Here is a 14273-nt window from a genome sequence, read left to right on the forward strand (position 1 = left end):
CTTCCCCCATCTGGGGCCAGCCCTCATCCCCACCAGGCCTGGGTCCTGGGCATTTCCCACCCCCTCAGTTTGGCCCTGGTGGAACAGTAATAGATACATGTAATAGCCAGAGTCCCAAATCAGCCTCACTGCCAGCCTGCAAGATAGAAAAACAGTTTCCCTCCACCAGTGCTAAGAGGCCCCCAAACTCCACTCTACCCATATATGGATGGAGGGGCCCCAAACGTGACCAGCTGGGGAATTACACCTTAGTGTGCTGGGGTTGTTCATGGGTTTGTGTGCAAACTGCTGGATGAGGGAGCTGGGCATGGGGGTCTCCAAAGAATCCCCATCAGGAGTTTATGTGGCAAGCCAAGGGGTGGGCAGACAGGAGGTGGTGGGGCATTAGGGGCCTGGGTGGGAATATGGGCCAAGGATCTGAGGGCAGAGTGCCCAGCGCCCATCAGTGTGTGTGACACCTTCCCAGAGCCCTCCCAACAGTGCTCTTGCCAGCTAGCAGAGCCCATGAGTGAGGATCCCTGACCAGCCTCCACCTACAGCTGGCTTGGGTCTGGGAGCTGGGGACAGGAATGCCGAGAGGCTGGCTGTCAGAGCAGGAGGAGCAGCATCCCTACCTGATGTCATGTGGGAGGCAGGACTGGTCCAGGCTGTGCTGAATCACTGCCAGCTTACACAGGGTCTTCAAACTAGGGCCTATGGAGAGAGGGGGACACAAGGTGTTAGTGCTGCCAACATCCAAGAGAGAAATGGAACTGCTCTTGCTTGGGCGAAGGGGGAAAAAGGGCAGGCACCAGTTCAGGGTCCAGATAAACTACCATGGGTAGCAGCCACACGGGTTGGGACAGAAAAGATCTTAGGCCACTTGTGCAGCCTGAAGGCGGCAAACCAAAGGCTGCTCCTGCGTGGAGGAGGGCCTGCTTGGTGTGAACCAGTATAGCTAGAGACAGAGCAGCTGCAGCCTTGCTCCAGGGCCTGGACACCTGCAGGTCAGCTCCTATGTCTGTATTTAGGCTGCTAGAAGTAGGAGGAAGGTTTCTGGAGTGCAGAGCCCCCTGTGACTCCAGTGGGAGCTGCAGGAAGCACTGAGCTTTTGAAGTCAGGCCACTTATTTAGGGGCCTCAATCTGGCCTTCAGGTCCCAGGGTTGAGAGATCTGGCCAGAGGGCAGCCTAGGCCAGGAGGACACAGCCATGGTGAGGAGATGCTCACGTACTGAAGTCCAGGATGTAGAGGTCCGAGTGATCCATCAGGTCAAATTCGTCCCCCATTCCCTCCTCCGGAGACGGGCTGTGGGAGCCAATCAGAACAGTCATTGCACTAGTGCTCCTCATGTGGATTTGATGTTGCTCTGATTCTAGGGGTTACGGAGGGACCCTGGGTCCTACCAATATACGAGGGACTACACAGCAGAGCTGAAGCTACCAGGGGCCTGGGCTCATCCCCTACAGCCTTCCCCATAGGTCCTTGGCCTTTAGCTTTCATCCCTGCCACTCTGCTGAGGGGAGCCATATCCTGGGACCAATCTATCTGCCCACAGCCTCCTGGATTGCCCCCGCAGCCTTCAACAATCCTTCCTTCCTGTGGCATCTGACTAGGGCTCAACTGGCTCCCTTCCCACTTCTGTATCAGAGGTTCCCCTAAGACAGCTTTGCTCCTTCTCCCACATTAGGAGCCCTGAAGGTCTCATTTTTAGTAACCCTTCCCTCCTACCTTCCTTGGGTGACCACCTGGATTCACATCCCCTCTATGCCAATGACACTTATGCCTTTCCCTGCTCCATTCAGTCCTGTACTTGCAATTCTCTCTTAGCTGTCTGGCTACCAACTCAATCAGCCAGGCAAAAAAAAGCAAAACCTCTTTCCTAGGAAACCTGTCTTTCCCCTCCCCATCACAGCCAAGAACGCCATCTCTCCCAGTTAGGAGGAGGCTTCCAGCCTCCAGCTCAGATTAGACTGCTCAGTTATTCAGGTCAACTGCCAAATCCTGCTGGTTCTTCCTCCAACTCATCTTGGAAATCTGGCCCGCTTCCCCCTTGCCTAGGCTCCGTCATCTGCTGCAGCCCTCTCCTCCCTGGCCTCCTAGATCCCTTTCAAGTCCGGCCCAAGAGCTGCAGGGAGAATCATCATCTTCATTTGCTGTTTCAAGCCTATCACTCTCTCAGGCCTGCACTGGCCTCAGTTTACATCATTCAGACCCTTCATTTCCTGCCTTCAGAGCTCTCCTCCTGCCTACAGCTCCCCCACCTACCCTGCTCCCACCCCACTGCAGGGACCTCCCCTTCACTTCCTCCAGTTAGAACCTGACTCTTAACAGAGATTTAAGGTGCATGAGAAAGATATGTCTGTAACAAAGTCACTTCTGCTCCCCACCCCAACCCCAGGTCAGAGGCCTCAGCCTTGCGACATCCACATGCAGACCCTCTCTCATTTCAAGTGCAAGGGGATGTGGCAGGAGCCTGTTCTTACACAGTGCTGTGAACATGGCTGGCCCTTTGCAGACTGGTAACTGTCACACTCTAGAGCTCAGAGCACACACACAAGCCTGGGACCCATAATAGCCCAGGGCAGGAGCCACCTTCAAGCTGCTGGAGACCAGGTAGCTCTCGCCTGAGGGAGAAACCCAAGCATGCTGGGAAGGGGACACTGGGCTGGCACAGAATACAGATTTGTTTGCACAAGCATCTGCCCAGCCCTCTCCAGCTTCTCCCCTTCCCTAACACGCCATGCTCCCTGTGCTGCCCCACAGCAGGTGAGGCCAGATGTTCCAGCACCAGCTGGAGAACTCATTACCACAGAAGGCCAGAGACACCTAGCAGGCAGCTGACTTGGGAGCAAGACGGAAAGAATAGCTAATGTCAGGTCACTCAAGAGCAGCAGCACTTCTAAGGCCTTCTCTGCAGACAGAGTGTGCTAGGAAGCCTGGGCAGTGGCAGCTTTAGAGACATTGCTGCTGTGGGAGGCAGACCTCTAACACAGGTTTCTCTGGAAGAACCGTTAAGCAGCCAGGAGTTTAAAATGGCCACACTGAGGAGACCAGTCAGTCTCTGCTTAATCCCAGAGCAGAACAATGGTGGGAGTAGTTGGTGCTGCATAGGCCACCCCTTCACAGACCCAGGGCCTGCTCCCATCCCCATCAAGTGAGCGGATGTAGAGTCAAGGCCAGCTCCAGGCACCAGACGAGAAAGCACATCCCTGGGGTGGCACATTGTAAGGGGCGGCACTACGGCCAATCTTGGGGCAGTATGTTCCAGCCACCCTGCTGTGGTTCGTTTCTTTTTTTTTTTTTGCTCTGGTGCTTTGGCAGCACTGTCCGCAGCTCTGGAGCCCCTGGCCGGCTCCCTGGGCTCCGCCAGTCCCAGCCCAGCTGAGGCACAGACCCAGCCCGGAGGGCAGGAACTAGCAATCCCAACTGCTCACTGTGCTGCAGGGCTCCCCAGGACGTGCCACTCCCCGCCACCTGCACCAGCCTCCGCCTCCCACGCCGCTCTGAGCCCGGCCCGGCCGAGCCGCCTTTAAGGGAGCAGCTGAGCCAGCACATCCTGCAGCCCCCGGGGGCTCCGCCTGCCCAGCCGGGAGAAACACCCCAAGGCCGGAGGGGGGAGCCCCTCTTGCCCAGCTGCGAGGCACGGCCCTTCGCCCCCCCTGCGAGCAGCCTTGACTGCCCTCCATGCGCTCCCTGCGGCCGCCTCCCCTCCCCCGGCAGTCCAGCAGGCAGTAGGAGGTTGGGGTTTTTTGGCTTCGGCAGTCTGGCCATCTTTTTTTTTTTATTATTATTATTTTGGGTGCTTGGGGTGGCGAAAAGCTAGAGCCGGCCCTGTGTAAAGCAAATGAGCAGGACAGGTACTGGAATGGAATGCAGTGAGAAGCAAGAAAAAAGTGCCGGTCACACTGGCTCTAGGACAGGATTATTTATTCCCCTTCCACGAGGCACAGCACATTCAAGACAGTCCAAGTACATGTCATTAAAGCACTTAGAACAGTGGTCCTATAAACAGAGCCAACCTTAACAATAGCAGAGCTGCTGCTCACTCAGCTACAGCAGTGAGGAAACGAGCAAGGGCTGGGGAAAGAAGAAAAAGCAGTAACAGTAAAATTTAAGAGGAGGCACCAAGGTCAAAACTAACTTAGGCTAGGAAAAATTAACAGAGGCTGATCAGCAAAGGCTGGGAAACACCTTTCAGGGAGAACATCAGGGAATCCTTCCACCATCCCATGTACCTACAAGGGCTAGTACCCAATCCTCACATGCTTTTCAGGGAGGGTCCTGTCTTGTTAGATGTCTTGAGGGCCTGCCACGTTTTTGGAACATATGCAATCAAGTGGAGAACTGGATGCTCAGAACACTCTTGGAGACTTCATAAGCTTGCTACTTGTTTGCAGTGTGCAGCTGAGTCACTGGCTCCATTTCCATTCCTTGGGCTGCAGAGACTTTGCGGGTAACAAGTAAACAACATTCTCTTTTCCTGCCGGTCACAGGACCCAGGACAGAGAGCACTGACCCTCCCGCGGATGACAGCAGCGTATGCAGAGAGCCAGACAATTCCAGAGGTAGCACTCTCAAACACCACTCCAATACTCTCGCCAAAGAAAGTGCTTTTGGCGCAAGACAAAGGCTCCAGATTGCTACAGGACAGTGAAAAGAGCAGCTGCTGAGCTAGTAGCTACAGGGACTTCCCCAGAGTCTCACACTGCAATTCTGTAGCTACCAATTGCTAGTGCCCATCATCTTAGGGAAAATGCTTAAAATGAAAAGCTAGATTCTGCAGACTCTAGTGAAACGTGGCCAAGTGCGACACCCCCTGCTTAAGTAGCTAGGTGCCAATGCTCCTCATGCAGACATCAGCCCTGGGCCTGGCGCTCTCCTCTCCAGGATTGGCATTGCTTGGCTCCAGCTCAGAACCTCCCCAAGTTCTTCAGCGAAAATGTGAAGGCACATTTGTAATGAAGGTTTGCAGCATACTGAAACGTGCATAAGCAGGGCCCTGCTGCCCTTCCCAAGATTCCCTACCTGCTCTTAGCAAGTCATATATATAGGGCCTTTTTCACTTTCTGGGTCTCAAACAGCTTCTCTTCCTGGTTACATGCTATTTCAAGATGAATTTCAGCCACTCCATTCATATCCCAAAAGAGGGAAGCTGGACAAAGTTATAAGCAACTGACAAAAGGTAATTAAGCTGGAAATGCCCATACGGCCTTAACCAGGGGGTCACTGTAAGTGTCAGTCAGAACTACTTCATCTCCATTCTAGAAGGGACACAGCTCAACAAGTTCAGAGGCCCGACTGGTTAAAGGAATGGTACCACGTGATCTCTGCACCACTCCCAGCTAATTTGAAACCTGAAGTTGTTGCCATCTGATGGCTGTTCTGTGACCTGTGAAAGGAGTTCCAATTTCAGGCTAGCTCCTAGCAGACTGGCTCCCTCTGGTGTATTCCCAGGAGAGAAGCCAACACCTACGTGAGCCAGAGTGACCTGAATCCTTTCTCCCAACTGGCAAGAGGCACATTAATGCAGGACACATTGTCCCTGCCAATCTGTCCTCTGAATAAGTACAGCACAATCTCCATGGTGGAAAGCTATCATCAGATATTAAAAATGGTACGCAAGAGTCTGAGTTCACAAGTTCCACTCTAGCCTGGAATGGGTTAAGTTTAAAGTGACACAGATGGATACTTTCAGATTTCAGCTGGCAGACGAGCACCAGTGGCGACTTCTCACTCAAGTTCTGCCCGTCTCAAGTCTTTGTGCATGAGGATCGGCTGGTATGGGGCCAAGGCAGAGGGGACACAGAATATGGAGGCAGCCAACCACCCCAGCACCAAGCGTAGGGGCAGCCTTACCATCCTGCTGCCATGAGTGATCAGTGCAGCGGCCATATTGGCAGAGACTGTACCTGTTGCTGATGGGTCCCATCTGTCTGAGCTCAGGAAAGAGCCCTTTAATCTCATCACGGTGTGGCAGGTTTCATAGTCAGGATAATCTAATCTTCTCACATCCACGTCACAGGAAACCCTAATGCATCCCTTATCTTTCAGAGGGACAGCTGGCAGCTCCCACGTCTGCTGAATCATCACCACACACTGAGGGGGTTAAAGGAAGCCTGAGTTCAAGGCCGGGAGAGCAGCTAAGGGATGAAATGTCAGTGTGAACAGCTCCCAAGAAAGGGAGTCTCAGGACACATCCTCATCCACTATCAGCCAGACACCAGTGAGGCTTCCTGCTTCAGGCCCCATCTCCCATGTGGCCAGCACTCTGAGCTGCTTCCAACACTCCTGGGCAGAGAGTGGAGGCTGGAGAAATGGAGAGCACTGGGCAGCAGCAGCTGGTTGAGAGGGGGCTCCTGGATGGAAAAGCAGGGGCAGCCAAGCTCATTTGGAAACCCTGGTTCATTACCAGATTCCTTTTCAAGTTACACATTGTATATCCCATGCGAAAGAGACCTCACTCCTAAACAAACATACAGCCTAAGACAGGGATGCTTCTCATTTAGAGGGTCCAGCAGAGCTGTTCCGCTCCCCTTAGGTACACAAGCACCCTGTAATGGAAGAGTTACAGGAGACCATCCCTCCCACTCACCTCCAAGGTCCTTGGGGTCTGTAACCTTATACTGGAGGGAATCTTATCTGGCCATACTGTAATCCCTGTGACCCAGAGGCAGAGCTAACAGGGCACTGTTCATGGGGTAGCCACAATATTATACCCATGTGTTTTACTTGGGAAGTCCCTAGTTAAAAATATTAGTACTGTGGCTGCAGTGTGCAGAGCTGGCTGCAGGCAGGAATGCCACAGGGTCATGTGACTGCACTGGGGTAGGTAGAAACTCACAGGCTGGTTGAGACTTAGGCACCTTACATCTGTGGCAGGGCTGGGAGATGGAGAAGAAACTCACAGCCTGGTCCATCCTCTCTGCCCTCGGATCCCAAGCCCCACAAGCCTCAATGCAGGCTGTGGCTAGGACTCTGATGGATGCAGTGTGGGAGGGACATGGCTGAGATCTGGGGGACACTGCATTTCCATGTAGTGTCTGGGGCAGGCTGGGCTGGAAAGGGCACAGACTGAGGGTCTCTGGATAGAGTGTAGGAATGCATTTGGACCACAGTGCACCAGACACACCGACTGCCTGGCCCAGCTTCTAAAGGACTCCTCCAAGAGTCATTTAGTACTCAGATAATGAGGCAGCTATCACAGCAGGAAGACAACAGTTCCTTGGGCTAGGAGAGGTGGAACAGAGAGGGGCCTCACTTTCCCTTCACCAGGAGCCAGCCGCTTTTGCCATGCAGCTGGGCAGGGGCTGCCTACTGTTACTGTTTCAGTTCTCCTCTTTAATCCCTTCCTCTGTGCTGAAATTTTATCTCTGCCCTTTCTCCCCACTTCCTGGTGACCTGCGGCCTCCAGCAGATGATCTAGACTATAGGGAGCTCTCCATTTACAAGGACTTCCTGGAAAACTTCTTATCAAGCCAGCCAGCCAGCCCCAGAACACACCTGATAACTGCCTGCAGGAAGTGAACCAGCCCTTCCCCGGCTAGCTAGCCCCTCTCCCCAGCTATGAAAGAGGCCCAGCAGTCCTGATCTGCAGCAGCTCCTACTAGCTACCAAAGTTCGTTTTGAAGAACCAGTGTTGTTTGCATACTATTGAAGCCCATACATGGAAAATGTGAAATGGCTGATTCTCAATGTGTCTTAAGGCAGCAGCTTCCTATCTGCTCAGCATAACCATAAACGGTGATAATGGAGACAAGAGTGCAAGAATGAAGGTTCTATTAGGCTGGCCCTTCTGCTGAAGCAAAGCGCTTTCAGAGAAGAGCCTCGCTGCCTACAGGAGGCACCAAGCAGACTTTCTACCCCCACCCACCCTGCTCATTCAGCTCTCAGTGGACTCGCTAATCCGGGACCATTGCCTTGAAAAGCATCCCCAGTATCACTGTTTCCCACACTCCAACTATAGCAGTTTGGAGAACTCAGCTGGAATCCTTCAGCAACTTTCACCTGAGGCTAAGGCAGAAGTGACCCATCTTCCAGCCCCACACCTATCCCAGGCGCTACACCAACGCCTGTACAGACTGATACTGAAGTCCTTGCCTGGTCTCTGCCACCCATCAGTGCCTGAGGGTTCTCAGCAAGCCATGCCAAGGGCCCTGGGAGAGCCTCTGCCCAGAGGCGTTTGATCCACTTCAGGCTGATGAGAGGATAAAAGGCGTTTCAAGCCTCTGAACCAACATGTGTTTGACACCTGGAGCAGATTTGCAAACAGGCTACACAGCCATAATCTGTCACTGCTGAGAGTTCAGAGAGCAGAGGGCCTGAGGAGGTGCTGGGGCATTTCCTTGCTTTAAGCAGCTGCTAAGTCTCTTGGCCACATCCAGCTGCCCTGCATCCTGATGGGGTCACTGCCAATGTTTGACAACTAAATCCTTAACTCCAGGGCCCCCCCATTAGCAAATGAAAACTTCAGTCCTTGCAAAAGTGCATCTGGCCACACAGGAATTGTCACCCAGCTGTAGTTCACTGCCCTGCCATACAGTGGAGGGGTTCACAAGCAGCTCTAGTGACCAGGAGTTCCATATTCATTCCCTGCTACTAGACGGGCAGCAACTTTCAGCAGCAGGGGCAGAAGGGACATGCCGAGCAAGGGATACTTAGGTCTTGGAGGTTTACTGCAGATGGACAGACTGGGTTCCACAGCAACAGTTTACAGCATCACCTTTCCCGCCATAACTCCTTTCACTCAGGGCTTTCCTGTGCTGCACACCACCTCCCTTTCCAGAAGGTTAGTTCATTACTTCTATTTTACTGAAGAAACTGAGGCATGGTGAGGTTAAGAGTGAGTCAGTGACAGGCCTGACACTAAGACCCAGAAGTTGTGACTCCCAGTACTCTGACGACCACTAGACCATCCTTTGAGAGCAGGCGAAGGGAGACAGTGTGTCCTTTTACTTCTGGGTGATGTACAAAGATGCTTGGAATTTTCTCTTCCCTCTTTTGAGAAGGAGATGACCTAGAACTTGTCACCATTCCTCAGAGAGGTCAGACTAGATGATCATGGTGGTGCCTTCTGGCCCTAACGTCTATGAGAGGCCATTAACACAGAAAGACAATGACTACAGGGCACCCACATGGAGGAAATCCTGGGGGCAATTTCAACTTTGCAGCTGCAGCAGAATGGGAAGGGATCTGCTTTTCTTGGTTCCAAGCGCATGTTGCCAAGGCCATACCCAGTAAGAATGCAGGACTGGGATATCGTCTTCATGGTACCAGAGGCAGAAAGTCTCACATGAACTAATCCTGTACTAATGGAGAGGAAGGAGTCAGGGTTTGGCACATACCGATGAGGATTCAGAGTCGTCATCTTTCCACTAAAGGCTACAGAGCCTCTTAGTGCGTTGGCCAGACAGGCCTACCTTAGGGGCACCCGAATACCATGGGGATAGCACAGTGCTAGCTGAGGAGTTCTGTGGGGGATAGCACAGTGCTGGTGCCTTAGTACGAGTTAGAGGAATTGGGTGGGTTTTAAACATTGGCAGATACAAAGGAGCTCCTTGCAGAGGTGCTTGGTCAGCGAGAGTCATGTGCGGGATAAGAAGTTAAAAAGGTGGTTCACTTAACCTGGCTTTTAAGGGTTTAACTGGGGAGGTTGGCACATATGCAATCAAACTGCTTTAATAGATTTTGTTGGTAGAAGAGCCCTTGTTTACATCATAGAACAGTGTAACATGGGGTGTAACTATGTGGAGGAGGGGTGAGCAGGGAGGGAATGTATGAGGGGAGACAGGGAAGATCCTAGCAGGTAGAGAAGATCTCCATTCTGATAAGCCATCTATGGTTCAACATTCAAACAGAATCTCTGTGTGATGATCCAGAAATGTGTGTCAGTGCAGAGATCTTTTCTGCCCAGGCCCAGGACCCCACAACACATACATTAACAACCCCTGCTTGAGATGGGGGAGCAGTCACAGGCAGGCAGGGGGTGGAAATGAAGGGGACTCTCAGTTGCCCAGGGATACAGGAGAGGTTTGGAGGGCCACCTATGCCACCCCTACTCACATTCTCCTCATTCAGTCTCCTCCCAGATAATACCCCAGGAAGCCAGACGTATTTCTCCTCCCTAGTCTCATAAACCACCTCTCATCAGCCTGCTCAAGGTATCAGAATCATAACACCAATAGTGACTGAACGCAACCAACCTTTTGCCTATGTTCAAAAGTCCTGGATTATCTGGCTGAGATGTGCAATCCCCATGGGGTCAGGAAGGAGGATGACTTCATTTAACCCCTTTTATGTGAAGAAACAGGTGCTCACTGCAGCCTGGGAGTGAAGGGAATCCAGGGAAAACAACTCTGGCCCAGTACTCACCTGGTGCCCCCAAAGAGGATGATCTTGTCCCCCACTCTACAGCAGCACTGCCTGCGGCGAGGGCATGGCCCTTTCCCCTTGGGGTCAATCTTCTTCCAGGAAAAAGACACTGAGGAAAAACCCACAAGTCTGTCACTGGAACCGGAGACCAGGCGAGGGCTCAGCATGGAGACCGAGCAAACCCCAAATAGCCCGAGTTACAGATATTTACAAGCTCAAGTCTTCGGCAGACTACCAAGTGTTAAACAATACAGTGCATCAAACACAGGGACCTGCCAGGCTGGTCCCAGAACTCTACCAGATGTAAAGAGCAGCCTCCCCATGCCCCCTCCCACCACAAAGAGGAGCATTCCTCTGTGGACACTGCATTCAGAAGGCCTTTATTCCAAGTGCAGAGGGAACGCTCTCATTGAACTCAAACACAATTTGTGGGAGTCAGCGCAGCGTGAAGGCGTTGCGGAGTCTCTTGAAGATACCCCAGTTGGGGTCACGTACATGCTCTCCACCAGTAACTGACCTGAGGGAGATCTGAGCCCATCCACCCAGCCTGCCAAACTCACCTTTGGTGATTCAGGCAGGAAAAACAACTTTCAGACCCTTCCCCCTCCCACGTGAAGCAACAGAATGCTCTATCCAGCAGAAACAAAGCCAGTCTCTCTACACAGACCCAAGCTACTTAGGTTCAGAACTGCAGGGATGAGCTTGGTTCAGATTTGCCAGAGAGCAGAAATGGGAGAGGGAACATGACCATGAGCAAGAGACCTTCCCCATCAGTCATTCTCCTGAAACACGATTCTTCAGCATCTTCTCTTGAAGGGTGCACATGGATGCAGTGCCACCTGCTGACAGCTGCACTAAGTGCAGAGCCATTCCCAAAGAGTGACACGTATGCCCATTTGAAGAGAGGGCAGCTGTGACAAGGGACTGCTGAACAGGAGACTGAAGGCTGTGGAGTCCCATTTTAACAGAGGACAGCAAGGACAAACAGCTTTGAACGGATGTTCTGCTGAGGTTCCTGAAAACGTCAAATCCATTCAGGAAATTGCAGGTATCAACTCTGTTCAGCAGCCCACCCATTAGCCCACAGATCTGTCTCTGAAGAAAACAGACTGCGCGTTACTATCCCCTAGACAACCGCTTTGCATTTCTATAAAAGCAGCAGAGAATCCTGTGGCACCTTATAGACTAACAGACATTTTGGAGCGTGAGCTTTCGTGGGTGAATAGTCTGTTAGTCTATAAGGTGCCACAGGATTCTCTGCTGCTTTTACAGATCCAGACTAACACGGCTACCCCTCTGATACTTGCATTTCTATAGGCCTTCAAGTGCTACAAGCATTTAGCAAATATTAATCCAGCCTCACAACACCCCAGGCAGTAGGACAGCATCATCCTTTCTACAGATGGGGGACCTGAGAGAGACTGCGGAGATTTGCCCATAGTCATGGGCTGAACTCTACTTCCTGGCTCCAAGCTGTGTGCTCAGACCACTAGAAGAGTGGTTTGCGAAACAAGCCCTTCCTCTTGGTCTGCAGAATTAAGTCTTATGGTATCAAAGTAGCTGGGAGCTGGGCTGTAGGGAGGGGTCAGGCTAGAGTTCAAAGTGAATGGCTTCCCCCTGCTGAAGCCAGGATCTCCCCCATGTTCCACACTCTCCAGGGGAACCCTAGTCTACCCACCATTTTTCCTTTGCTTCCTTGCTGAAGTTTCCTGCTTTAGATAATCTCGTTTCTGGACATAGTGCAGCGTACTGCCACAGAGGGTAGCTCGGACTCCTCTTTTCAGCTAAAAGTGCTTGTCCGCATTACTTCGCTCTCATTTGTTTCTGGCAAAGTGATTTGAAGCCAGCACTATGGAAAAGTCACAAGCTGATTTACACCATGTGACGTTATTGATATAAACTGGGACCATATAGAACATGGGTTGCAACCAAGGTTCTGTAGTGGCACCAAATCCTGTGTAAAGGTGGGTCGCATATAATGGTGTCTAAGACCAGTTACGGGTTACTTGGTTTATGATATGCTGTCTGTTATGTCTGTATACTGTGTGATGTTTGAAGGTTATGAATATTGCTGTTGTACTGTCTGTTATTTTAAATTGGTGCTGCATTACGGTGATTGAGGTCGCCTATACACCCCATAACCCTGAACTCTTCCTTCTGTCGTTGGAGTCAGCGTGGTGTGTCAGCTCAGCTTTAGCTGCTTGGATGGTTCCATTAAGAGCCTATCACTACACAATTGACCCATTGAATTGAGAGGAGATATGCCCTGTGACTCAGCAAGGTATGCGGAAACTGGCCCATGTGACTGCAAACTCCATTTTTGCTGTAACTTTCCACAGTAGGAACAAAGGAGTGTTCTTACACCTGGAAAAGTCTATATAAGGTGAAGGCTCATCTCCATTTTTGTCTTCAGTCTGCTTCTTACCTCTGGAGGGACGTTGCTACAAGCTGAAGCTCTACACAAGGGACTGAATAACCCATCCCAGCGGGGGATGTTTCTCCAGAGACTCAATTTGAACCTCGCAGTTTACTTCATCTCTGCTACAAGCCTGAACTAAGGACTTTTCATCACTGTATGTAATTGATTCATTTAACCAATTCTAGCTCTCATCTCTACCTTTTTCCTTTTTATAAATAACCTTTAGATTTTAGATTCTAAAGGATTGGCACCAGTGTGATTTGTGGGTAGATTTGATGTGTATCGACGGCCCTGATCGTCGGGGTGCTAGCGCCTGGACCCCTGTAACGAACTGTACTTAGGGCCTGTGGGGTGGGCCATCGCTATGCGCGACTCATGAGACGTTTGATGTCTCAGACACTTTCGGTGGTCCAGGGCATTTACACCAAACACATCACCGCCACCGCCAGTACCAGGAGTGAGCCAATGTGGCTCCACGCACCCACGGAGGGAGAGGAGGGAAACCCTAACAACCCCCTACTAAACTACATCTCCTGAGTCCTGAACCCACCGATCTGGATTCCACCACGTGAGGGTCACCCTGTCCCCATGACCCTGCCTCGCTTGCTCTAATCATGACTATGTGTAACCCATTAGATGAGGATTGTACCCTCACTGCTCCCCTACTATACTTTGACCGCCAACCCCGTACACCCGCATTGGGGACATTACAGACTGTATGTACTATAGCTACCCATAACCAAATACCAGCGTCCCCCATACTCTGTATGTTGCCCCGATGACTAATGAAGACATGCCAACTCTGTGTATCATCTTTTATTTAATATCTCTAATAAACATGACGTGGGGTCTGGGGCTTGGTCCTTTGGGATCGAGAGAACCTTTTTCTTTTACTGGGGTGTTGGTTTTCATAACCATTCATCCCCAGGACGTGTGGGACTGGTAGTGATACTGGGAGACTGAAGTGTCTAAGGAAATTGCTTGTGTGACTTGCGGTTGGCCAGTGGGGTGAAACTGAAGTCTTTTGTCTGGCTGGTTTGGTTTGCCTTAGAGGTGAATAAACCCCAGCCTTGGGCTGTGACTGCCCTGTTTGAGCAATTGGTCCTGATTTGGCACTCTCAGTTGGGTCCCGCCAAAACCACATCGTCATACACCAGTAATGTCAAAGAACAGCATTTCACTGCCAGATCACTGATAGTGTGTATCTGTATTTGTGTGTGGGTATTCACAAGTTCTTTGAGAGCCTGGACAGTGTCCTCTCCTCCAGGATGAGTGTATTACATCCAGCATAAGGGGGCCCTGATCACAACCGACGACCTTGGGCACTACCACATTACAAATAAAGTGAGAAAAGTTTAAGTCTAAATACCTGGATCAAATTTCCAGAGATCATGGAAGTGTCTGTTCAAACGTGCGTTGTAGCCACCAAATATATATAACTCCCCATTGTAGCCAACTGCAGGGAGCAAGGAGAAACATCAACACACGCAGGACAGAACCGAGCT

The 14273-nt window shown here is 51.4% G+C and overlaps 1 protein-coding gene across 4 annotated transcripts in view; it reads right to left on the reverse strand.

Moving 5' to 3' along the window:
• KLHDC3 (kelch domain containing 3) overlaps positions 1-14273 on the reverse strand; it is a 37347-nt gene that overhangs the window by 1004 nt on the left and 22070 nt on the right. For 2 of the 4 annotated variants that reach the window (XM_075064537.1, XM_032780480.1), the window contains 4 exons: positions 14138-14224; positions 10350-10458; positions 1213-1286; positions 615-693 (listed from right to left, as the gene is read on the reverse strand). In XM_075064537.1, the coding sequence (XP_074920638.1) occupies positions 615-693; positions 1213-1286; positions 10350-10458; positions 14138-14224 (349 nt within the window). Of the gene's footprint in view, positions 1-614; positions 694-1212; positions 1287-4216; positions 4427-10349; positions 10459-10895; positions 11365-14137; positions 14225-14273 lie in introns of those variants that run through there. The other 2 variants (XR_004373724.2, XM_032780482.2) reach the window with 2 other exon arrangements.

The sequence above is a fragment of the Chelonoidis abingdonii genome, chromosome 3, assembly GCF_003597395.2.
Source record: "Chelonoidis abingdonii isolate Lonesome George chromosome 3, CheloAbing_2.0, whole genome shotgun sequence".
NCBI lineage: Eukaryota > Metazoa > Chordata > Testudines > Testudinidae > Chelonoidis > Chelonoidis abingdonii.